The sequence below is a fragment of the Crocuta crocuta genome, unplaced genomic scaffold, assembly GCF_008692635.1.
Source record: "Crocuta crocuta isolate KB4526 unplaced genomic scaffold, BGI_CrCroc_1.0 scaffold742, whole genome shotgun sequence".
Taxonomy (NCBI): domain Eukaryota; kingdom Metazoa; phylum Chordata; class Mammalia; order Carnivora; family Hyaenidae; genus Crocuta; species Crocuta crocuta.
The window spans coordinates 1,391,122-1,415,128 of NW_027530354.1; the positions used below are offsets into that span (position 1 = coordinate 1,391,122).

The 24,007-nt window shown below is 37.9% G+C and overlaps 1 protein-coding gene across 1 annotated transcript in view; it reads left to right on the forward strand.

Moving 5' to 3' along the window:
* The window catches only part of CTTNBP2 (cortactin binding protein 2), a 301,900-nt gene that overhangs the window by 155,361 nt on the left and 122,532 nt on the right, over positions 1-24,007 (forward strand). The window contains exon 4 of the mRNA XM_077765846.1: positions 11,646-11,753. Within this exon, the coding sequence (XP_077621972.1) occupies positions 11,646-11,753 (108 nt within the window). The remainder of the gene's footprint in view (positions 1-11,645; positions 11,754-24,007) is intronic.

Genomic DNA, 24,007 nt, shown 5'->3' on the forward strand with positions numbered 1-24,007 from the left:
CCGGGGTGTGTTTCTAGGCGAACTTGACCCCCCATTGTTCGCCTCTCGCTGCGCGCGTGGTTGTGGGCTAGCGTCTCGGGGCTGCCTGGCATCTCTCAGCGGACCCTGGAAGGCAGCTCGGGGGTGACGGGTCGTCGCCAGGCAGGTGTGGCGATACCCATTGTGTGTGTGTGTGTGTGTGTGTGTGTGTGTGTGTGCGTGCGTGTGTTCCTGTGCCCGAGGCCCCTTGAGGGAGGCCCGGCGCCCGGCTGTGGGCGCTGCTGCCCCCGCTGCACGTCGGAGCTTTGGGTTCTAGCTGCCTGCTGCCCCGTCACTTGGTGGTAGGGGGTGGGGAGTGGGAAGGTGTCCTCGTTCTTCCCAAGAAGATGCCCGGGCAGGGTGGAGATTCAGCACCTGGTGTCAACACATTGTTCTTCGCGGGGCTCTAGAAGCCGAATGAGCTTCCATACATCGCCGGCCCCACTTTAAGCCCCAGAATATCCGCGTGCACAGAGACTGCATGGTGGTTTCCAGCCCGTACCTTCGGGGAGGGCTGGACCTGCATTTCCTGGGTGCAGACGTTTTGGGAGTTGAGAAGCAGCTTTGCAGGAGCTGCAAGGAGCTGCAAAGAAAGGCAGCCCTAGGAACGCCTAGCACCCTTGGCGCGATCCCGCTGTTGTAGCGGGAGATTCCGGGTGGGATCGAGCGAGAGGAGCATGGACGCCCCTCAGTTCTTTCCCAAGCAGAGTCGGTGCACGAGCAGCAGAGGGCAGGGCCAGGTGTGAATAATCTGGGCTGCTGTGACTTCTTCCCGCTCTGTTTGGACGTGGGGCTTTCTGGGGAGGGAGAGGGAGAGGTGGAGGAAGCTACTTGAGCTGAGCTGGGGAGGGAAGAGAAACAGGGAGAAAAGGAAAAACGGAGGAGGAGGAGGGCTCCTGATTTCCACTTGTGAAACTTGCAGGTTTTAATTTGAAACTTTTAGGAAAATTGATTTTTTTTCATTCTTTGCCTGGAAAACGTGAATTTACGATTTGAAACGAAACCTGCTCTCTTGTGATGCAGTGAATCAGTTACCCTTTGTGAAGTACAGTAAGGAAGCCAGCTATTAAGACACCAGCCTCTCTGGGAAGTGGAAATGATTGGGTACCTTCAACCCCAGGAGATGCTAAGGGGAGAGGAGTGAGAGGGAAAAGAAAGAGGTAGGGGTATGTGTGTTTCTCAAGAAGGTTGAATTTGTTTAATCGACTTGGAACAGGCTTCTTTCTGCTTACCCTCAGTATTTAATCACCTGACGATTAAACCAAGCACAAACATCTGATTTATGGTCTGTAGCTGTCCTATAGTTTTATTTGGTTAGATTGCAAACAGAATCTTGGACACCAGACAGATTTTTTGTGTTAAGGGCTGTGTTCCCTTTCTGCTGTTTAAAATTTTCAGGAGTCTGATTTTTCATTGTGGATAGGTGGGGATTTTATAATTTCACTGTGGTTAATAGTATAGTCATGAAAAATCTGTGAAAGTAAAAACTCGCTATTTTTATAGAATCCTTTAGAGAATGCAATAAGGATGATAGTATTTTTAAAAAAAATTAAGGCTGTAGTAAAATTCTGATGATGGCTTATTATACAGTAAACCGGGCATTTTACTTTTAACGTGGTCCTCCCATAGTGGCCACTTCACTTAGACTGATTTTTAAATCAAAGCTAGGTTGAGGAATGATAATTGTCATTATAACTGCTTCTTATCTAATGGTTAAAAATCAAAGGCATTTTTATGTATTTGGGTTCATGGCAACTGAGATTTTTTTTTCATTTTTAGGAACTTTTTTCATTGTAGAGATTCATTTCATTTCAAATTAGTTTACATATTATGCATTTTTATATGTACATTTGGCAGCCATGAACCAATGGAGACTTCAAAGCAGTAGGTTATTTTTGAAAGTGAGTGTTTTCACTAAGTTTTGACTATTTAGATTGTTGCTTAGAGACAAGTTTAATTTATAGTTTTCAGCTTAATGTGATTTTCAGTGGAGTGTTTTAAATTTAGTTTGTGATCGTTGTTCTTAGCTGTTTAAATCCTGAAAGCATCCCAAGTGTAAAGCTGGGTAACAGTTACATTATTCAATAGGATCATATTAATAGTCTTTGCTGTGAACCATGCGAGAGACCTGGGTTATTTTCAGTGCCTTAGCCAAATGTGATGACTTTTATAGGCTATATTGCTATTTCTACTCTGAAAATAACTCCTAATGGATAAGGCAGTATGGAAAACAGAAATCTTCCTGCTTTTTTATTGTCACCAAAGAATTTAAGAGTGAAAGGAAAATGGAGGTCTTTTTAAAGCTATATTTGGAAAACTGGCCAACATTCTTGTCATTCTGGACTTTTCTGGAGCAGCTAATATGCAAAAAGTAGATATAAATTTTGTTGTCACGGTGATAGTAACAAGAAAAAAAAACTTGGACAGTGATTTTATTAAATGCACGATAGTAATGTTAAACAATACTATGCACATTTTTGTTTTCCAGGTGATAGTATTGAATGTAAATGCAAAGAAAAGCAGCTTCTTAGCCAATTTTGCTAACCTTTCTTTTGAAAAAATCTATAGCTATATGGCAGCTATAGAAATTGGAAGTTATACAGAGCATAATAGTTAAGTAGGGAATAATTCAGATTTAACACATTACCAACTACTCACCAAGATGGTGGCATCATGAGCAATGTCTTTGCTGCCTTGAAGTAACACACTCCCATGGTGGAAACTGATTAATACCGAGTCAAATCAGACGTGATGGTGTCATGAAAGGCAGAAACAATTTATATTAGGAGTCTGGGGAAGAGTCATGGAGAGGATCCCTAGTGGAAGGACCTGGAAACATTCCACAGAAGGATGGCATTTGACCTGGGCCTCGAGACGGAAGGAGGACTTGGAAGTGGAAATGGCAGGAAGCTGTGTGCCATGTGGCTGGTTCTTAGGATTCTTTGAAAGGTGGCCTGGGGCACAGGTGAGGGGCTTTCCAACAGGAGGTCTCAACTTCAGTATCAACAGTGTGCTTTAGAAAAATAGGTTAGAAATTGAGGAAGTAGATTAAAAAATTCCCCCGTGATTAGAAAATAACTGATGTTTTCAACATGCTACTTTTCACTGTTTTCTTCTTAAATAATGTACATTTCTGTTTGTGCCTGTTTTTTGACTTTATTATTGTTGGTATTGTCGTTGTTACATTTCTCGCAGGAGCAGTTTTGCTTAGAGCGAAGCATTTGTCTTCTCTGTGATTGAATCCGTGCCTGGGCTAGATTGCCAGTTGGTTCTCTCCTCTTGTGTTTCATGTAACTTTATGAGGTGAGACAATGTTTCACAGACTGAGTACTTCCTCAGCCATTTACAAATATCTGCTGTGGGTCTTGTGGACAGCAAGGCTGTGGCTGCGACAGCGCAGCCTCCTTCAAGAAAAGCATGTGGGTTTTGTTTCTAAAAGAAACGAAAGGTTAAGCACTGTGCCAGGCACGTACATGGTAGGTGTTCCACTAATATTTACTGAATAAAGAAAATGAACACTCACCAGGAAGCTGTGTTACAATACTTAATTTTGATTGGCTAATTAGGAAATTTACTTTGTGTATTAACTGGATTGTCGTGAAAATGTTGGTCTGTGATTTCTAGTAATTAACATTATAGATGTTACAGAGCTTTTCTTGTTTCTGAAAGATGACCCTGATTTTCTGATTTGTTTTTGTTCTTTCTGATTTTTGTTTGTATATTTCTCTTTCCATGCTGCTTTCCTCAGTGACCTTTCAGATATTTCACAGGCTGTTGTTTTTTAAATTTAATATCCACCACTGTTAGTTTTCCCTTTAGATTCACTCTTCAGAATAATGGCTGAGATGGTAACTGCATCCCTCCTATCCTGAATTTTTTCTATAAGAGTCAAGGTCAAATCACCCACCGGGGTTTTGGAGGGAGCAGATGATTGAGGGGGGTCAAGGCAAAAATAGAAGGACATTTGGAAACAGGAAAAGGGGAAAAAAAGGAAAGATTGGGCGGGAAGATAGTTAGGAATGGCTTTCGAATAGTCTGCAAATGCCCAGAAATCTGGGACTAGAATTCAACTTTAAATGTGCCTAGGAAAGATGGAATAGTTTCTCTTCTTTCTGCCCCCATATACTTTGCTATCTAATCACATCTGAGTGTTGCTTTAGAAAAGACTTTATTTATTTATTTATGTTTATTTTTGAGAGGGAGGAAGGGCAGAGAGCAAGAGAGGGAGACACAGAATCTGAACTATCAACACAGAGCCTGATGTGGGGCTCAAACTGATGGACCACAAGATCATGACCTGAGACGAAGTTGGATGCTCAACTCACTGAGCCACCCAGACACCCCTATTTATTTATTTAAAAAATATATTTTTTAGCGTTTATTTTTGAGAGAGAGAGACAGCATGCAAGTGAGAGATGGGCAGAGAGAGAGGGAGACACAGAATCAGAAGCAGGCTCCAGGCTCTGAGCTGTCAGGACAGAGCTTGACATTGGGCTGGGACCCATGGACTGTGAGATCATGATCTGAGCCGAAGTCAGATACTTAACTAACTGAGCCACCCAGGTTCGCCTATTCATTTTTTAAAGTTTATTTATTTTGAGAGAGAGAAAGAGAGCGAGAGCCAGGGAAGGCAAGAGAGAGAGAGGGAGTGAGAGAATCCCAAGCAGGCTTCACACTGTCAGTGCAGAGCCCGATGAAGAGTTCAGTTTGATGAACTGAACCCTGAGATCATAATCTGAGCCGTAATGAAGAGTCAGATGCTTAATCAACTAAGCCACCCAGGCACCCTTAGAAAATACTTTATTTGAATGTATTCAATTGTATTCTTCTCTATTGGCGCTCCTTTGCAAGACTTTTATAACATGGAAAAGGAAACTTGTCTTTTTTCCTAGATGTCAGTTAGAAAAAATGGAGAACAGTTACGAGAAAGATGATAATGATACTAAAATCAAAGAATTTTTTAAAAAATTGTTAATCTTTATAAATAACTTGTACAAAAATAATGAAATGTTACTGCTCTGTACAATATGATGCAATATGCAATGTAGAAAAACATGGTTTCGTTTTGACATTTTTATATTTCATTGAAGAGGCAAAAAGATGATTCCAAATGCCTGAGTTCTTCCACAGAAGGGCTTTGTAACTGTAAGAATATCAGTTAGCAGTCTGTGTCTCAGCCTCTTCATTTGAAAATCAGTGTGCTGCCATTTATCACCTACAGATAATCAAGATGATATTCTTCAATGCATTATAAGCTTCTTAAGGGACAGTTATTGGATCTGGAAATGGGTTTGCATGTGGAGATGTGCCATGTAGGGCCGATGGAACATTGAAAAGCTGAGTTAGAATGGAAATAGACACTTGTTTTATCCGAGATGCGGTTGGTTCCTTCCTTCCTTCTTTTCTCCCAAAGAGGAAATGGAGACTGAGAGATCTGAAAGGAGGAAAAGGGAGGTGGCTGCACTTAATCATTAGAGGTTGTCACCCCTCACCTACCCACTTTTCTGCTTATCATTACAGTCCTCTTGTACTTAAAATTGGTTATACCCATTGCCAGGTTTCCTTCCTGTCATTCTACTTACTTGTCGGTTTTACTTCTTTTCGGTATACTCAGTTGGTTGTCTTGCATGAAAGACCTCAGGCACTGTGGGTTGATTTGAGGTACAGGGCCATGGAGAGCTGTCTCCAGGTTCTTAGCATGTTGCTTTAAAGCTACACATCACGTTGCCCTAGTTGAGATTACTCTAGATGATTTTTGAAACAATGAGTGAAAATGATTGACCAGTTACTTAGCTTTCCTTAGAATAGGCTATAACATTGTATCATAATTTACAGGATTTGCAGGCTTTGTGTTTGCATGCTGAGTGAAATGGGCAGTTTCTACCAAAGGTGGGCATACATGTTAGGTAAGATCAGTTGAGGATGCAATATATTCTTGCTGTTGTGACATTTCTAGTAGGGGTGAGAAAATAGAGCATGAAGATAGATGAGTGAGTTTAATATGAGGAGATGCACAGGGCAGGATGTGATTACTTGTCCAGTGAAGTAAGAGAGCAGACTGTAAGACTGACTGTAGGGAAGGAGAGATTTCTGGAGTCTGTACAGTCTGTAAAGACCTATGGAAGTGAGATTTGAACTATGTCCTCAAGAAAGACAGGATTCTGATGAATTAGAGGACAAAGTATTAGGAAGAACAAAATTAAAGTTCTGCAAACCCTATAAGTAACATTCTTTTGTCCCTATAGAGAGAAATCAGGAGAAATAATCTCAAAGCAAGATGTAATGTCAGAGACTTGAAATAATTTTAGAGCATGAAAATGTACTTTTCTTCATGAAAATCCATATAATTAGCTGAATTCACATTTTCTTTAATTTTTTAATTTTTTTTTTTTTTTTTTTTTGANGACTGAGCCACCCAGGGGCCCCTGAATTCACATTTTCTTAATATTGTGAATGTTCTGTGTACCTGGAAAAAGTTGGATTTTTTTCATGTAAATGATACAGTCTTCAGATTTTTATTTTTTCCTTGAAATTTCAATATGAATTTCATTGTTTCCCTCCTGTTTATGCCTCTTATCCCCAACCCATAAATCTTGCTTACATTGAAAGTTCTAAATGCACCTCATTAATTATTAGCATGCTGTATTAGACTGGGAAGGAAATTACAATTACATTGTAACTTCAGAGCAGAGTGGAAAAATCAGTTGACTTCAAATTATTTCTCAAAGGCTTCATGGAATGACCTATATTTCCTCAGTCCAGTAATCCAGTTACCCCGATAGTCTATCAACTCAGGACATTTGAGAGCTGGGGGAGGGGATGTTAGAGATCACTTAGTACAATATTCGTAGTTTACCACTGAGAAAACTGAGATCCAAACAGATGAAATAAAGTCCTTCTAACCCATCGGCTTTCTGAGGTATCTCACCTCCTTCCCACGTGGTAAATTCGTTGATCACATGTATGGTAGGTGGCCCACTAGATTTGAAACTGGAGGAGATGCTCTTGATGTTTGTGGGAAGTTCCAGAGAATATGTCTGGTTTGTGTTTGGTCACTAGATTTTCACCATAACTGGTACGTTTGGGCAAAGATCTGAAGGGCACTTCTGCCACTGTGGCTTAAAACCTCTTCTAAGTGCTTTTTGGCAACCATCAATGTTCTGACTCCATTAATTCTTAAAGGATATGGGTAAGGATCTCCTGGCCCTAATTGACTGTGACCGTTGAAATTCCCTACATAAAACTCAGTACTTTAGGGTGTGGAGTGGTAGTGAGGAATACTGGTATTGGCCTATGTTCAATTCTGCCAATTGAAGAAGACTTTACTCAGCCAGGTTCTATTTTGTCTATTCCCTCCCACTCTCTCTCAGCCTGTTTAAAAAAAATCTGGAAGAATGCCCTCCCCACACCCATCCCAGACCTTGTTGAATACTGCTGTGTTGAACGGTAAGAGTTTGGGGTTTTGTCTTCTCTTTCAGATTATATATTTGTTTATGTCCCATAGAAAGCTCTCTCTTTCTTTGATGACCAGACTCTGGATTAGTTTAAACTGCCTATGCCAGATTTTTAAAACTAGGTGTTAAGAAGCACTTCTCCTGGAGTCCTCTTTCTGGCAAACATCAAACATGACAGACAGGGTGGCCTGTAGAATTGAAATTTAGCTGTGTTCTTTCTCTCTTTCTCTTTCTCTCTCTTTCCCTCTTTCTTTTCTTTCCCTACTATCACTTAAAAATGAGATCTGGATTTTTCTTTAATTAGGAAAGCAAGTACAGTAGTAATAAAGCTTAGTGTGTGAACATGTGTGCTGTGATTTTTTTTTTTTTTTTTTTGGTGGGAGAGTGGGGTTGTCATGTTTTCATGGATGCCCTGATAGAGATCCGAATTTTTTATGTAAGTGGTGGCATTTCTATCTATTCTGTTTTCTATCTTTTTTTTTTTTGAAGTTAGGTTATCAAGTTAGTTTGTCTTTTAAAATATAAATCTATCAAAATAATAGGAAACTTGGAGGTGTTAGATTTCTTTATGGCATGGATTATGGTGATGTTTCCTATATCTCCAAACTTATCAAGTTGTACATATTACATATTTACAGCATTTTGTATGACAATCATAGCTCAAAATGGTTTAAGAAAAAAAATTTAGAATAATTATTTTAGGGGCACCTGAGTGGCTCAGTCGGTTAGGTGTCCTACTTTGGCTTGGGTCATCTCGCGGTTTGTGGGTTCGAGACCTGCATCGTGCTCTGTGCTGATAGCTAGTTCAGAGCCTGGAGCCTGTTTTGGATTCTTTGTCTCCCTCTCTCTCTGACCCTCCCCTGCTCGCATGCCCTCTCTCTCTCTCAAAAATAAATAAACATTAAAAAAATTAAAAGAATAATTATTTTGTTCTTAAGCCAAAAAAATTAGTACTTTTCCTATATGTAATTACCACTGTACCACAAATGGATCAAGTCAGATAGCTACTACTTCATGTGAAACTAACAGACTTCTTTATTGGGATTTTCGCTTTGGGCCTTCTTTATATTTCTAACCATACTAAAGTACTTTGAATTTATTAGCAAAATAAATGACTTCTAATATAATTTCATATACTTTTTTATTATGCTGTTTTGCAAGAATAGTGGATGAAAATGTTAAGCATTAGAAAATGACAATTTGAAAATATTATTAGAATATCCTTGAAGGCCAGGAAGTAATATCATTTTTAGTGAGGACCCAGGGGTGAGAGCAGCAGCCCCGCAGACAGCCAAACTATGTATTTAAAATAGTGCATCACTTAATACATTGTGACAGGAAACAGATTTTTTTTACATTCTATGTAACCTAATCAATGGTTTAGCGAGAACCCTTGTAGCAGTGATTTTTTTACTTTAATCAATTTCCCTTTTTATTGATGGTGATCTATTAAAAAACAGAAGTGTTGGTTGCAGGTCACATGTAATGTTGATGATGATGGAACCAGAGCAAGCCCTCCTGACTGTAATATGAATCAGAATCTTGGCAATGTCATTCATAATTTATTAGTATCTAAAATGGAGTGCTTTGCTTATGAAGCTTCGGGGAAACAAGGACAATAAAATATACAATTAATTAAAATCTTTAGAACAACCAGCAGCAGCATTAATAAAACATTACCCTCTAAAGCACATAAGAATTGCAGCTCACTCTTCCATCTTAGTGGGGAAAAAAGCAGGATAAAAGAGTCTGTCTTTCATCATAGTCAATAAACTGAGTTTATCAGACTTAGGTTGGTAGACTTTCAAAGAAATAGGCTTGTCGCCAACAGCCCACTCCTTTCTACATAAAATATCTGGGTGCCCTCAGCCTGGATAATAACAATCACCACTTTTATTTAGCACTTCCTTTATTTATGTGTTCTTGCTTCATGCTCACAAGAACTTTGCGGGGTAGATGTTAGGATTTCTATTCCATAGTTGAGAAAACAGATCAGGAAAAATACAAATGCCTCGCCACGTGTAGTCCTTGGACCAGCAGCAGCAATGGTAGCTTGTTACAAAGTCACATTCAAGGCCCCAGGTGATTCTTATGCAAGCCTGCCTTTGAGAACAACTGTGTTGTAAGACCCGTGTAACACCACCAGCCATGTCGTGGGAGCAGAATTTGAGCCCTAGTGTATTAGATTTTACCATTAACAGGGAATATCTCTTAAGTTGACTTTCTAAGCAAGAGCCTCCTAGAAATAACCTATCCTTTAGGCTTCCTGTTGTCTTCTTTTCTCTTTTTCCATCCTGAGCCCCGGCCTTTCCAAATAACTGCTCTAATCTATGTGCAAAAAGAAACCATTTTAAGAGAAAGGTCCTTTTAAAATCTTTCTTTGGAGAACCAGCTAGTTCTGGTCTCTTTTCTCTTTGTACCATTATTATCTCCTTCTAGAAGGCTTCTTTGAAACTGAGAAGTAACCAGTTCTGGTGCCTGTTTGAAACTCCATGGAATCATGTATGGGCTTGCCATGTTTACTTCTGTGTCATCACAAGGATAATATGGGGCCAGATATTTGGGTGTTAAACAGGTTCTTATTAGCTGATTGATAGAATGGCACCATTTTTCATCTCTAGAATGTTGTCACTGTGTTGGTAAAGTGTGCCAACAGGCACTTGTTTGTAGTTTTGTCATTTCCTGGTTGAATGATTTAAGTTCTCTGAGTTGTGGTTTTCTTAACTGAAAAATAGAGATCCTATCTTACAGATTAGATTTGATTTTTTGAGAATACTTTGGAAGCCATTGGGTGCTGTGCAAATGTGAAATAATGTTCTGGAACGTTCTGAAGAATGGCTTCTGAGGTTGGGTATTCTGAGGCATTTGGGGATGAACATGTGTTCCCCACCCTCTGACGGTGAATGGGTTTATCCAATGAGTCCCTGCAGAGAAGGGCACAGTAGACTGTGTGTGTAGAGGAGCTCAGGCTGTGGATTTGCCCAGACTGGGCTGTGAGCATGCTAGTTGATCCTAAGATGGCAGCCGGAAGAGTTGCTCCTAAAACTTGTGAGGAAAGGGGACAGAGTTGGAGACAAAAATATTGGGCGTCTCTGGTATAGTAATGGTATATAAAGAGGTAAGATTGGATACAGTTAAGGAAGGAATGTAGAAAAGACAATGGAGCTGGAAGAGTGATGAGTGAGGATTGTGTCCCCTGGACCATGGTGCTGATACCTTGTGATGTAGCTGAGTCTCTGGAGGTTCACATACTCCAGCCCCAGCCTGCCTTTGGAATGGCAAAAAGTTACAAGGCATTGCTTAAAAAAGCATTTGGCAACCATATAGCAGGTTCCAGACTCATCTGCCCACAGACCCAGTTGATTAAATGTGGGTGGTGGTACAGGTCTCGTCAAAGTACATTTGTCTGCCCTGTGTGTATCTGTGTGTGTTTGGTGGGGAGAGTCAGGTAGCAAAGCCAAGAGCATATTCCTTCTAAAGGGACTGCTTCTTGGTTCTGCAGATTATTGCTCTTTGGAAATGTGGGCGCAGGTTTAACCGGTCATCTGAATTTTGAAGAGAAACCAGAGATCTAGATTTTTCTGTGACATCCTCAGGATTTTATTTTTATTTTTTTCCCCATTGCTGGCTGAATAAAAAATAAAACCCTTTGTGGCCCAAGCTATACACATCTGTAGGCCAGATTTGGCTGTAGGCTGCCAGCTGGTTACCTCTGCTGTGGAGTGTTCTATAAACATGACCTGTTATTATTGGATGTCCCGGAATTTATAATAACCTCCCAGGAGCCTTTAGGTTGGGGCCTTTCTATGAATACATTCTCGTGCTTTCTTTGCTACCCCTGCAACTTCTCCTGAACATATACCAGGCCTGTTTTGATAGAAACTCCAGAGACTTTCAATTGGTGTCACAATTTGAAGAGATTTTGAATCCAGGTGTGCAGGCAGGCTAGGAAAAAAGATTTCCTTTATTAAGAGATTTGGGCCGGTGGCCTTACAGTTTTTACCCCTCCTCCTAAAAGGTTTGGGCATAGATTATCTGCTGCTGAACAGGGCCCCTGTGCTTCTGGGATTTGCTGAGCCACTGAGATAAAAACAGTCCATTGCAAACCTTTAAGATGTGTGTATTGTCCCACTAATAGTTTTTTTCATTGCTTTTTAAATATTTGTGTTATAGAAAAAAGAGTTTGATGTGGACACCCTCAGTAAATCAGAGCTTCGAATGCTCCTCAGCGTGATGGAAGGGGAGTTGGAGGCCAGAGACCTGGTCATCGAGGCTCTGCGGGTAAGAAGCTTCTAGGGCTGAGGCCCATTGTTCTATGGTTTTCTTTTTTTTCAAAGGGCCAGGGACAAAGCTGCTTCTCTCAGTTTTTGAATCCTGTAGATTTAAAATGTTTCATCTGGTTAAAATGTGCCCCTCACTCTAAATGCCCACCCCATAATCTTTATACATCCAAACACTGAAGTCAGATGGTCGGTCATTCTAATGATGGAGACCAAGACCATACTGTTTAGTATCGGAAAGTTGAGACTTAAGTGGTATTGTTTCATGTGGTTATTTGGTTGTAAGTTTTCAGAAAATTGCAAATTTGATATCCTACATGTATGTGAGGTGAGGAGGAAAAATTATCAGTCATTTATTAAAGATAATTACTGATAATTTAGATTTTCCTTCCTTTCTCAATTATAAATGATTTCTTTCAGAAGCTCATAAGAGTTAAAACTAATATATATCCCTTAAAAACTACATATACCTTCAAATAGTTTTATTAACTTTTTCATCTGATCTTGTAATTTTCAAAACTCATGCAGAATTATCTTCTGATATGTTATTTAAATACCTCAATAGCATTCTGTTGCTTTAAAAATAATGTTAAACTTTCTTGATGCACAATTGTATAATTGGTTGTTCTTAATCTATACTTGTTTTGGTACGTTAGCCAAACCTAATTTTTATTGTTTTCTTTTATTTGAATACTTTGAGTGTAATCAGGTGTTTCTTGGCTCTTGGTCATTTGGCCAGGATGGCTATATTTATTATACATGAAGTATGGGTTGCTTTTTGGTATTTTTGTTTGTTTTTTTTTGTTTGTTTGTTTTTTTACCAAGTAGTATTTCCTCCAACTTTGTCTTAGGGGCTTACTTTAACATCTGAAAATTTATAGTAAATTGAATTGTTGCTCCCAATGGACATTAGTATACTGGATTAAAGAGATAATAATGGTGGATGGTCAGAAATAGTGAAGGTGGGCATGTTAAGGATCCAGTTGTATGGGGAAGGGGTGACTACAGTTAATTTTCACAAACTAGAAATCAGTACAGTGAGGATAATCATTACTCCTCAGTCTGATGACAGAGAATGATTGTGCCAGAAAAATGAGAGTATATTTGTACCATCTGTAAGCCAGTAATGAGTTGAAGGTGTTGCTTTTTGAATGACAAGCTTTGCTAAGTAGACTGGTGAACAGCTTGGCTGTGAGAGGTATTCATCCTGTTCCACACTGGAAACATTTGTATTGCTTGCCAATGTATATTTTCTTGATAAATGAACTTCGTGGGAGAAATGCTAAGGCAGTGCATCACTAACATGTACTACACTCAGCCCAAGGAGAGAACAGAGGTCACTTGTGAAGCCACTAGTGTAGTCTCTTGAAACCAAATAGATAGCAAGACTCCAGTTCTACCTTAGGTATTTTTCTGTTGCTCTCTATTAACCTGTAAAAGACATCAGCTACCATGGCGTTTCTTATTACTTGCACAAATGTTTGAGAGTTTAGCAGAGTCTGTGTTTTTATGTATCACCTTAGCAACTATATTTATTTCTGTTTTTAACTTAATTGCAATACTTTTAAACATAAGGGTAGAAGTAAAGGCTTGCTAATGATCAAGGCTTGCCAAACTGAAAGTTTCTCATAGAATCAAGGAATGTTGGACTTGCAAGGAGCCTTACTACATATTCTAGGTCAGTGGTTTGCATCCCTACAAACCTAGAGGTGTTTTTGTTGTTGTTGTTGCTATTTTAGTTTTTAAAATTTTTTTAAATGTTTACTTATTTTTAAGAGACAGAGTGCAAGTGGGGGAGGGGCAGAGAAAGAGGGAGACACAGAATCAAAGCAGGCTCCAGGCTCCTAATTGTCAGCACAGAGCCTAATCCGAGGTTTGAACTCCTTGACTGTGATCATGACCTGAGCCTAAGTCAGATACCTAACTGACTGAGCCATCCAGGTGTGCCCACCCCCCCCTTTTTAAAATAAAATATTTTGTATTACTCTTTCATTATCCTGCAATGAAATACATGGATAAGTGCATGGATAAGTAGGTTATGTTAAAAATACCCACTACACTCCTCTCATTGTGATATAAAGTAACAGGGAAGTAATTTATAACACACTATGAATTTCAGTGTATAAATGCTCAGGCACATGATAAAGTAAGTGGCATGTTGGTACCTACTCAGCATTGCCATGAATGTGGTCATTGCAAAAGAATCCTGGTCCAGGTATGCTGTATTGGGATTGGATACAGTGAGTGGATTTGCCATGCATGAGGCGATGTGTTTCTGAAATGGTGAATGACTTGGTGAAGTTCCAAACAAAAGTGCACATGTATGTGGGAGTTAAGTCCCTGGAAAATTCAGTGTTTGTTAAAACTAAATGAAAACTTGTTTATATGTAAAAAGGAGTTCACTCTTTAGCCCAGGTTGTCCTGCTGAACTGAAGGTTCTAATGAAAAGAATGAATAGAGGGACATTTGAAAGTTCAAGGGGACCCTGGAGACAGTTGTTGGATGTGTGGCAGACCCCTAGCCCTGACCCCTAAGTGCCTATCCCTGTGAAAACAAAATGTTCTGCCTATTTCCAAATCCTCTCCTAAGGTGCTGCCCCTGTGGAGAAGCTCTAGCTGACACCAGTCTCCATTGTTCATAGATCAAATGCAAAGAAAGCCCAGAGAGATTGTGATTATTTCAGGTAGAAAAGGTGGCATCCATGAATTTGGTCTTTTTGGGGATTCTTAAAGCTTTTTTGTCATTTTTTGAATTTGAGAATTGTGATTGATTTTAGATGATTATATTTTTAAGAGTAGATGATACCATTTTCATATAACTGTCATAGCTGTCACAGACTCACTATGGTCATGTACTGATTGTTCCCTTGGGTGCATTCACGGGAACTAGTGAAACCAGAGAAATATTTACTTGGGTCCAGATGTGTCATTGAGTTGCCTCTTGCTTTAACAGTAGATTATAAATTAGTGACTCCCTAGGAAATTGGGAAGGAGAGAGATTGTGAAACTTTTTTATTATGTGATACTTATTCCTGAATTAAATAAAAATCTACTCAATCAGTAATCAGTTCGTTACTGTTCAATTGGGAGAGAAGTAAACCTTTTAAAAAGTGTCAAAAGTAATATTTCTCTGAATGTAGGAAATATTTTTAACCTAATATGTAAATTGTGATTTTTTTCAGATATAAAGGTTTATACCATGAAATTTATACCATGAAAAAATTTAGAAATGATTCTGTTATGAGACGTTCAAATTCTCTAGAATTTTAGAATCTTTCAAAAGATATTTTAGACCAAGCTTTTTACTTTTTTAATCATGCTGTCCTCATGTTTTTGATTTTCAAGTTATAATAAAAAATTGCATAGATCATTGGATTAATGGCCATAGACTTCTCAGAACAATGCACAAATATGATTTGGGGGATAAAGTTTTAAAATTTACAATATATATCTTGGTATTTTTACTGTTTTCATCTTTAAGGTAAAAATATTTCCCAGTAAAAGTCCATGTCTTTATAACAGATGTGATATTCAGTACATTAATTTTTATTGCAGGGGATTATATTTTAAGATGTGCAATATTGATGGAAAATATGAACTGCTTAACATATATATATGTTACAGTTGCATAAGAAATATTTTATCAATGATTCCCCCTCATCCACACAAAGTAGGAATACACTGTTGACTAAATATATATGTCAAATGAAGTCTAGAGGAAAATACTGCAAGGTTTCAGAATGTGCTCAAGGAGAAGGAGGTACATATTTTCTGAAACCACGATAGATGTAGAGGCTTTTGAATTAAATTTAACGGAATAGTAAGAATTTGAATATATAACCCAGTAAGAAGTCATCTGTTTGATGCTAATTGTTTAGTTTGCAGAATCCTCTGGCTTTCACTTCTTTTCCCTCTTGCTACTGGAATTTTTATCAGTATCTTAATCAAAGGGAACCAAGGGCAAGAAGATGAAAATGCTATAATTACAACATTTTAGGAGCCAAAATTGTCTTTTAGCCTACATTTTAGAGTTCAGCTTGCTGTCATTAGCATGAGTTTACATAAACAGTACCTCAATGAAACAATTAATTCCTTGGGCAATCAGATCTAGATTTCTTGTGTGGCTTCTATTTCCATTTATTTTGGATAAATGAAAATTAACAGTATTACATTTCTTCCTTGTAACCTATAATCACTATAAAGTGACTATATGATACAGATCTTTGAGTATTATTTGCACTGAAACTTTAAAAAATTATCAGTTTAACATTTCTTCAGATAGAATGTATTTATAGCACTTATAGGGGATATAAAATTGTAGAATTGTCTTGTTATAAGTGGCTGTAACAAAGAGACCCAAAGTATGGTAGATTTCATAAGTTTTTTTCTCACATACCATTCTGGAGGTGAGTGATCTGTGCTGGAGAAGTAGTTCTAAGCCAAGTGGTTATTCAAAAGCCCAGATTATATCTATCCCACTGCTCCCTTTAGGGACTTAGCCTCATTGGCATGGTTGAAACTGTGTCATTGCCATGTGCACATTCCAAACCTATGTTACAGGGAGCAAGAGAGGAAATGAAGGAAAAGCAGCATCATGTGCATTGGTGAGAACTTTTATGGATACACCTGGCAGAGTGGGAGACTATGGAATGGCTCTGGCTGGCTGGCTCCCTTCTAGTAATATGGAGGAAGAAAGAACTTTGGAAGACATATTAATAATCTAATGCACTCCATTGTCTTGGCTTAATGTTATAAAATATCCTGAAGTGTGGTACGAGAAAATAAATCTTTCCCTTCCTCCTTACTTCAAATATTTGTTGAGTACCTATTGTGTATCAGATACAAAAATGAAAGTTTGAAGTGAATATAAGTGGAGATTTATTATGCCAAAGCTATGTCCATTTAGAAAACTGTTTATACCTTTATATACTTTAGTTATTCTGAGTAATGTCATTTGGGGCCATGTTTTAGTTTTCCCAGTCTATGACTACATATGTTCAGATTTTGTCTAGAATGATCCTCCTTTTAAAAAACCTGACCTGTTCATTGCATCAAAGCTCAATGGAAAAAAAAAAAAAGGATGTTTTGAATGGTTTTGCTTTCCAACATTTTATCTCACCTGAGCACTAATGATATTTGGAACTGGGTGTTTATTGTAGTTGTTGTAAAGAGAGGGGCTATCGTGTACATTGCAGTATGCTTTGCAGCAGGTCTGGTCTGTCTACTTACTAGATGCCAGTGGCACCTCCACAGGTGCGACAGCCAAAAAGGTCTTCCCTTGGGGTACACATTCACCCCTCTATGGGAAACACTGCTGTAAAGTAATACTGGCCAAGGAAATGCTTTTCAAATACATTTCATTATAAGTATAACATCCATTCATGATAAAAACTCTCAGGAAAGTAGGTTTAGAGGGAACATACCCCAACATACCTTCTATGAAAAACCCACAGCTAGTATCATATTCATTGGTGAAAAAATTGAGAGCTTTTCTTCTAAGATCAGCAACAAGACAGGGATGTCCACTCCCACCACGTTCATTCTTCATAGTACTAGAAGTCCTGGCCAGAGCAATCAGATAAGAAAAAGGAATAAAATGTATCCAAATTGGTAAGGAAGAAGTAAAACTTCCACTATTTGCAGATGACATGTTACTATACATAGAAAACCCTAAGACTCCACCAAAAAAACTACTAGAACTCATCAATGAATTCAGTAAGGTCACAGGATATAAAGTCAATGTACAGAATCTGTTGGATTTTTATTCACTAATGAAGTAGCAGAAAGAGAAATTAAGAAAACAATCCCATTTACAATTGCACTAAAAATAATAAAATGCCTAGGAATAAACTTAACTAAGGAGATAAAAGACCTATACTCTGAAAACTATAAAACATTGATGACAAAGTTAAAGACAACACAAAGAAATGGCAAGACATTTCATGCTTATGAATTGGAAGAACAAATATTGTTAAAATGTTCATACTACCCAAGCAATCTACAGATTTAATGCAATCCCTATCAAAATACCAATAGCATTTTTCACAGAACTAAAACAAATAATCCTAAAGTTTGTGTGGAACCTCAAAAGACCCTGAATCACCAAAGCAGTCTTGAAAAGGAAGAACAAAACTAATGGTATCAAATTCCCATATTTCAAGATATACCACAAAGCTGTAGCAATAAAACAGTATGGTTCTGGGGCACCTGGCTGGCTCAGTTGGAAGAGTATGTGACTCTTGATCTCCAGGTTGTGAGTTTGAGCCCCAATTGACTATAGAAATTGTTAAAATAAATAAATAAATAAACTTAAACCCCAAAACACTAAGGTACTGGCACAAAAATAGACACATAGTTCAATGGAACAGAATGGAAAACCTAGAAATAAACACAAAGTTATATGGTCAATTAATCTTCAACAAAGGAGGGAAAAAAGTCTCTTCAAAAAGAGGTGTTGGGAAAACTGGACCACTTCCTCACATCCTACACAAAAATATAATGTATTAAAGACCTACATATCAATCCTGAAATCAAAAAAAAAATTTTTTTAATATCCTACGAGAGAGTATAGGCAGTAATTCCTTTGACATAGACCATAGCAGCATTTTTCTCTATGGGTCTCCTGAGGAAGTGAAATAAAAGCAAAAATAAATGATTAGGACTACATCAAAATAAAAACTAATGCACAACAAATGAAACCATCAAAAAAAAAAAAACCTGAAAGACAACCTACAGAAGATATTTGCAAATGACATACCCAATAAAGAGTATTTGAAATATAGAAACAACTTGTGCAACTGAACACCAAAAAAATAATCTGTTGAAAAACAGAAGATGTGATCAGACATTTCTCCAATGAAGACACACAGATGACCATCAGACTCTTGAAAAGAGCTCAACATCACTCATCATCAGGGAAATGCAAATCACAACCACAGTGAGATATCCCCTAATACCTTTGAGAATGACTAAAATCAAAGACACAAGTTTGGCGAGGATATAGAAAAAAAGGAGCCCTCGTTCACTGTTGAGGGAGTGCAAACTGTTGCAGCCACTATGGAAAACAGTATATCGGTTTCTCAAAAACCTATAGAACTACTATGTTATCCATTAATTGTACTACTATTTACCCAAAGAATGCAAAAACATTTATTTGAAAAAATGTATATGTGTTTGTGCTTATTGCAGCATAATTTACAATAGTCAAATTATGGATGCAGCCCACGTGTCCATTGATAGATGAATGGGGTGTGTGTGTGTGTGTTTATACATATGTATACAACGGAAAATTAGTCATAAAGAAAAAGAACAAATCTTGCCATTTGCAACAATATGAATGAATCTAGAGGGTATAATGCTAAGTGGAATAAATCAGTCAGAGAAAGACAAGTACCACATGATTTCACTCATGTGAAATTAAAAAAAAAGACAAAAAACAAACATTTAACTATAGAGACCGAAATGATGGTTACCAAAGGAGAGGTGTGGTAGGAGGATGTGTGAAATAGGTTATGGGGATTAAGGAGGGCTCTTGTCCTGATAAGGACAGGGCAATGTATGGACGTGTTGAATCACTATATTGTACACTGAAACTAATATAACACTGTATGTTAGCTATAATGGAACTTAAACACAAATACATATCATTATGATAACAATGATTTTTCCTTGAACTGTTCTTCAAAACAAAAAATTTGAAAATGCCCACTTAAAAAATTTCATGACTCTTTGAAAACACATCGGATTTTATTTAAAATTCCATTATTAGTTTTATATGCAGAAATTAAATGCTTTACTTCTTAAATTAAAAAAACCTTTATAATGACTCAGTGTTGGAATCTTCACAAATTGCCTAGAACAAAGGCAATCTCTTTAAATAAAATAAAATCATTAAACAGAATAATGCTTCCACTCTAGTTTTGAAAGCAGCTACTGGTATACTGCAGAGTACTATGAGGCTTTTCCTCATATGACATGTCTGCTAAATCATGATAAAAGAGTAACATTCTGGTTTCAGCTAAGTAAAACATGCAGCCTTTTGTATTTCAAAATTCTCCTATGATTGCTGGCAATTGATTGACCAAAACATACCCTTTTTGTGCTGTACATTTTAATTAACGAATGAATTAATTTGCTGAGCAGAGCTGAATTCATGAAAACATAAATTGTTTCCTTTTCTGTTTGCTGAGATAACGCCTTTGTTCCATGTCTAGAGAAAGGAAGAGTTGTTGACTAGACTGTGTTGTTTCTGCATGCAAATGGGTTTTCATAAAATACAAATAGCTGATGATTCTTGAACAGCTTTCTATTTTGTCCAGTAGGACAGACATAGGAGACATAAATTTTGATTCTTTTTAGAAATTTTATTTTCCCTGATGAATTTACTATTAGTGAAGGAAAACAGAATACTAGGCAAAATAGTGCTTTTTTATGTATTAAGAAATGAAGGTTGATGGTGTCATGAAAGCAAAATGTTTGTCACTGTCACTTGATAAGTTACTTAAATCACTCAAGCAACATTTACTTGCTGTTGATATTAATAAATCATTAGGACATCTGTGAGAACAAACTAAAGCTTGTCCAGCGCAGCAATGTACCGTTTGTTTTACACTGGGTTTGGGATAGATTCAGAGTTATAAATGGGATGAAAGTCATCCCATTATCATAATTTGGGGGACTGTTCAATTAACAATTCCTCTTAAGAATTACTTCCTTGTGATCTGAGAATACAGGGCGTTCTTTGAGGCATTCTGATAACATTTTAACCCCCTCATCTTAACACTCAATGGTGAAGGTACATTTCATGTGTTCTAAAATTTCACTTACCATGTTTGATTAACTCCATGTCTTGATTAGAAGAGGAAGCAAGGATGTAAAACAGTACACAAAATTCTACCTTCTCTATGGTTGTGATTATTTTGGAAAGAAAGATAAGAGGTTTCAGCTTTTATGTTTCAGATTTTGGAGTCAAAATGTAAATAGGTATTGAACAAATGGAATAAGAAAGGAAAGTCTGTAATGTATAATTGAAATTATATTTGAGCAGGGTGGGGATCTTTGAGGAGAAGGCAAGGGGATCCCTGAATCCATTCATTCAGAAGATATTTATGTCTTTAGATATGTCCTGGGTTTCAAGGGTGGTGAACAGTGGGCATGAATTCTTTCTCTTAGAGTCCAGTAGCAGAGAGTGACATTAAAACAGTAAACCAAAACATCTAAGTACAAATTATAATCACCAAAGAAAAGAATGCCATGAGAAGAGAGATTGTACTAGTTTGAGTTAGGGAAGTTCTCTCTGAGGAAGTGACACCCCTCTGAGTCTTGGGGGAGGTATTACAACTCTAGTTGGAAGACTTCCTTACAAAGGGAGAAGCACAAAGACCCCAAGAGAGGAAGGAGCTTGGCAGTTTATAGGAGCTGCAGGAAGTCAGAGAGCAAGAGAGAGAATTGTACAAGATCAGATACAGAGCTGGGGTGGGGCCAGGCCATGCTGAAGGGTGAAGGCCATGATAAGACCACTGAATCTTAACATCAGGGTAGCCACTGCAGTGTTTAAGCTTGAAGAATGCCAATGATTTGATAAGACTTTCTAAAAGATCATTCTAATAGCACAATCATATTGCATTTTATTTTTTGTACTAAAAATTTTAATTTATTAAATGTAAATATTTACTGTAAATATTTAAAATTTATCACCATTGTGAAGGGAAAGGATTGCAAAGGTCACCCTAGCTGCTAGGTAGGCAAATGTTTGCAGGAGAACCAGAGTCAAGGCAGAATGTCATAGCAGTTGCTAAGAAATGTGAATATCTCGGATGCTTATCGTTATTGCCCTTTAAGAAGGCATGAAAAATGTGCTCATCACTTTGTCACTTGGCAGTGAACAGTATTTTTTTTTTATGTTAAGATAAGCTGATTATGGTTTTTAATTAAGGTGTTGAGCACTCAATTGATAAGGTAAGTATTAACATGTGAAATTTTTTGAAAGGCAAAAATCTATCTTCAGTTTTACTTTTTCCAATCCAGCTCATCCCAGTTCAGTTTAGATTTGTGTGCAAAATGAATTTCATAGTTAAAAACTATTTTCTTGCAGACTTTAAGATTTCTATATATTTCTAAAAACATATCTGTTATAAGATCAAATTCCTTTTTAACTTTGTCAAATAGGATTGGGTGGATGAAGCAGAAGATGGCTTCACATAGTGCTAAAAGTGAGAGCAACAATGAAAAAATGTTTCAACAGTGTCTGAAATATGTTCTGCTTGAATGCGTCCATTTTGGCCTGCCTTTAAATTTTTTTTTAATGTTTGTTTTTGAGAGAGAGACAGAGTGCAAGCAGGGGAGGGTCAGGGGTGGGTGGGGAGACACTGAATCTGAAGCAGGCTCCAGGCTCTGAGCTATCAGCACAGAGCCCAACGTGAGTCTCGAACCTACCAATGGTGAGATCATGACCTGAGCTGAAGTTGGCTACTTAACCGACTGAACCATCCAGGTGCTGCCATTTTGGCTTGTTCTAAGTGGACCATTTCAGGACCTATGTTCACATGATTACCCCATACAAAAATAAATTACTAGATCTGACAAGCTCTTCAGCAGCCCTTAATACTTCTCATGAAACTGTTCTAAGGAAAGCAAACCATGGATTGAGTTCTCTCTTGGTGTCAAGCAGTGTACTGGGCACCTCAACCCTTATCGAAGTGAATTTATAGCTCCTATAGGCATTAGGTTTTAATGGTTAAAATATTGCAGAGAGTAAACCCTGGGGTAGCTCTGAACTTATAAAGTACATAAAATGTGATTTTGTATATTGAAGCCTGAGTAGTAATTTTTATGCACAGTAGAGATTCATACTTAAGGAGTTAGGGGGAAAGGACCATCTATGTGCTGCTGTCTGGCATTACAGCCATTCTTCTCTTAAGTTGGCTTTTAAATTCCTAGGTAAGTGGGTTGGGTGGATGCTTTAATACCACACCTCTCTGACCTCCATGCACAGTCATGGATTTGTTTAAATTGTAAGAATTAAATAAGATAATAGGCTGCAGCAACTAGCCAAGGGTCTGGCACATAGAGGCTTGAAAAAACTCTTTCTACTTCAATCTCCATCTTAGTGGAAAGACTTGTCCTTAAACTTTCTCCATCACTTCACACATTGAAAGTTATAGGACAAATCTTGGTTACCTGCTTTGTGTCTCATGAAATGGGTGGTGCCCCTTATTCCCCAGGATGGAATTCTCCTCAAGTGGGAGGGTACCAGATGGAAACTAAGGCAAATCTCTCTGTTAACTTCCTCTGGACAGCAAACCTAAAGCAAGTAGGAAGGTACGTGGGTGCTGGGAGTCCTGAGTGATTGTGAGAGCAACTTGGAGATAGAAGTGATTTGTCAGGTTTTTCAAGAGAATGTTTTCTGAAGCAGAACTACTCTCACCCCCTAGGAGGGCTTAGGAATTTGGAAAGCTTCTAAAATGTATTGGAAATTAGATAATACGTATTATTTTTTAAAGTGACTTTTTAAGTATGTAGGAATGGTAAAAATATGATAATATTAGACCTATGAATTATAAGTACTGACTCTGGTTTGCCCGTCTATTCTCCCATCTCCTTATTTAGGCATCATATTCTTTATTATGTTAAATCTTTGATTTTTAGTGACATTATTAACTTTGCTCTAATACTGTTTGCAACCACCTCTGTTCGCAGCCACATAAAAGTGAAAAGAGGGAGGTGGTTCAATCTTAAACAATTTGTTTTCTACAACCTCCTTCCTCCACCTCATGATTGTGGGTTAGTCAGTAGACAAACTGAAATCAAAAAAAGGGGCAGTTGCATTTGGCATATGTTGCCCAGGATTGGTGAGGTTTGCTGGTGTTTCCAGTAGGCTGAAGTTGGAGTAGGACATGGAGATGAAAGGAGACTTAACATTGTGAGGTTTTTATTATGTGCCACTTCAGATGTATTATTTCCTCTCTGTGAAATCCCCCATGATTGTACCCCACTTTAGGAATGGACAGACAGACTCTGAGAATAAGCCATTTTCTGTTGACTCACAATTCCTCTACTTCAGAGGCAATATTAATGAAACTAGAGCTGGTCGACATTCGTAGATTCTTTACTTTAAATGCTCTGAATTCCCAGAACGTTTCCCACACACCTGTAATCAATTGTAAATATTAAAAGCTGCACAGAAATTGAAGCTGCAGAGAAATTGTTAGACAGTTTTCAATGTTTAATCATTCATTTGCTGTTCCCTCCCTATTGA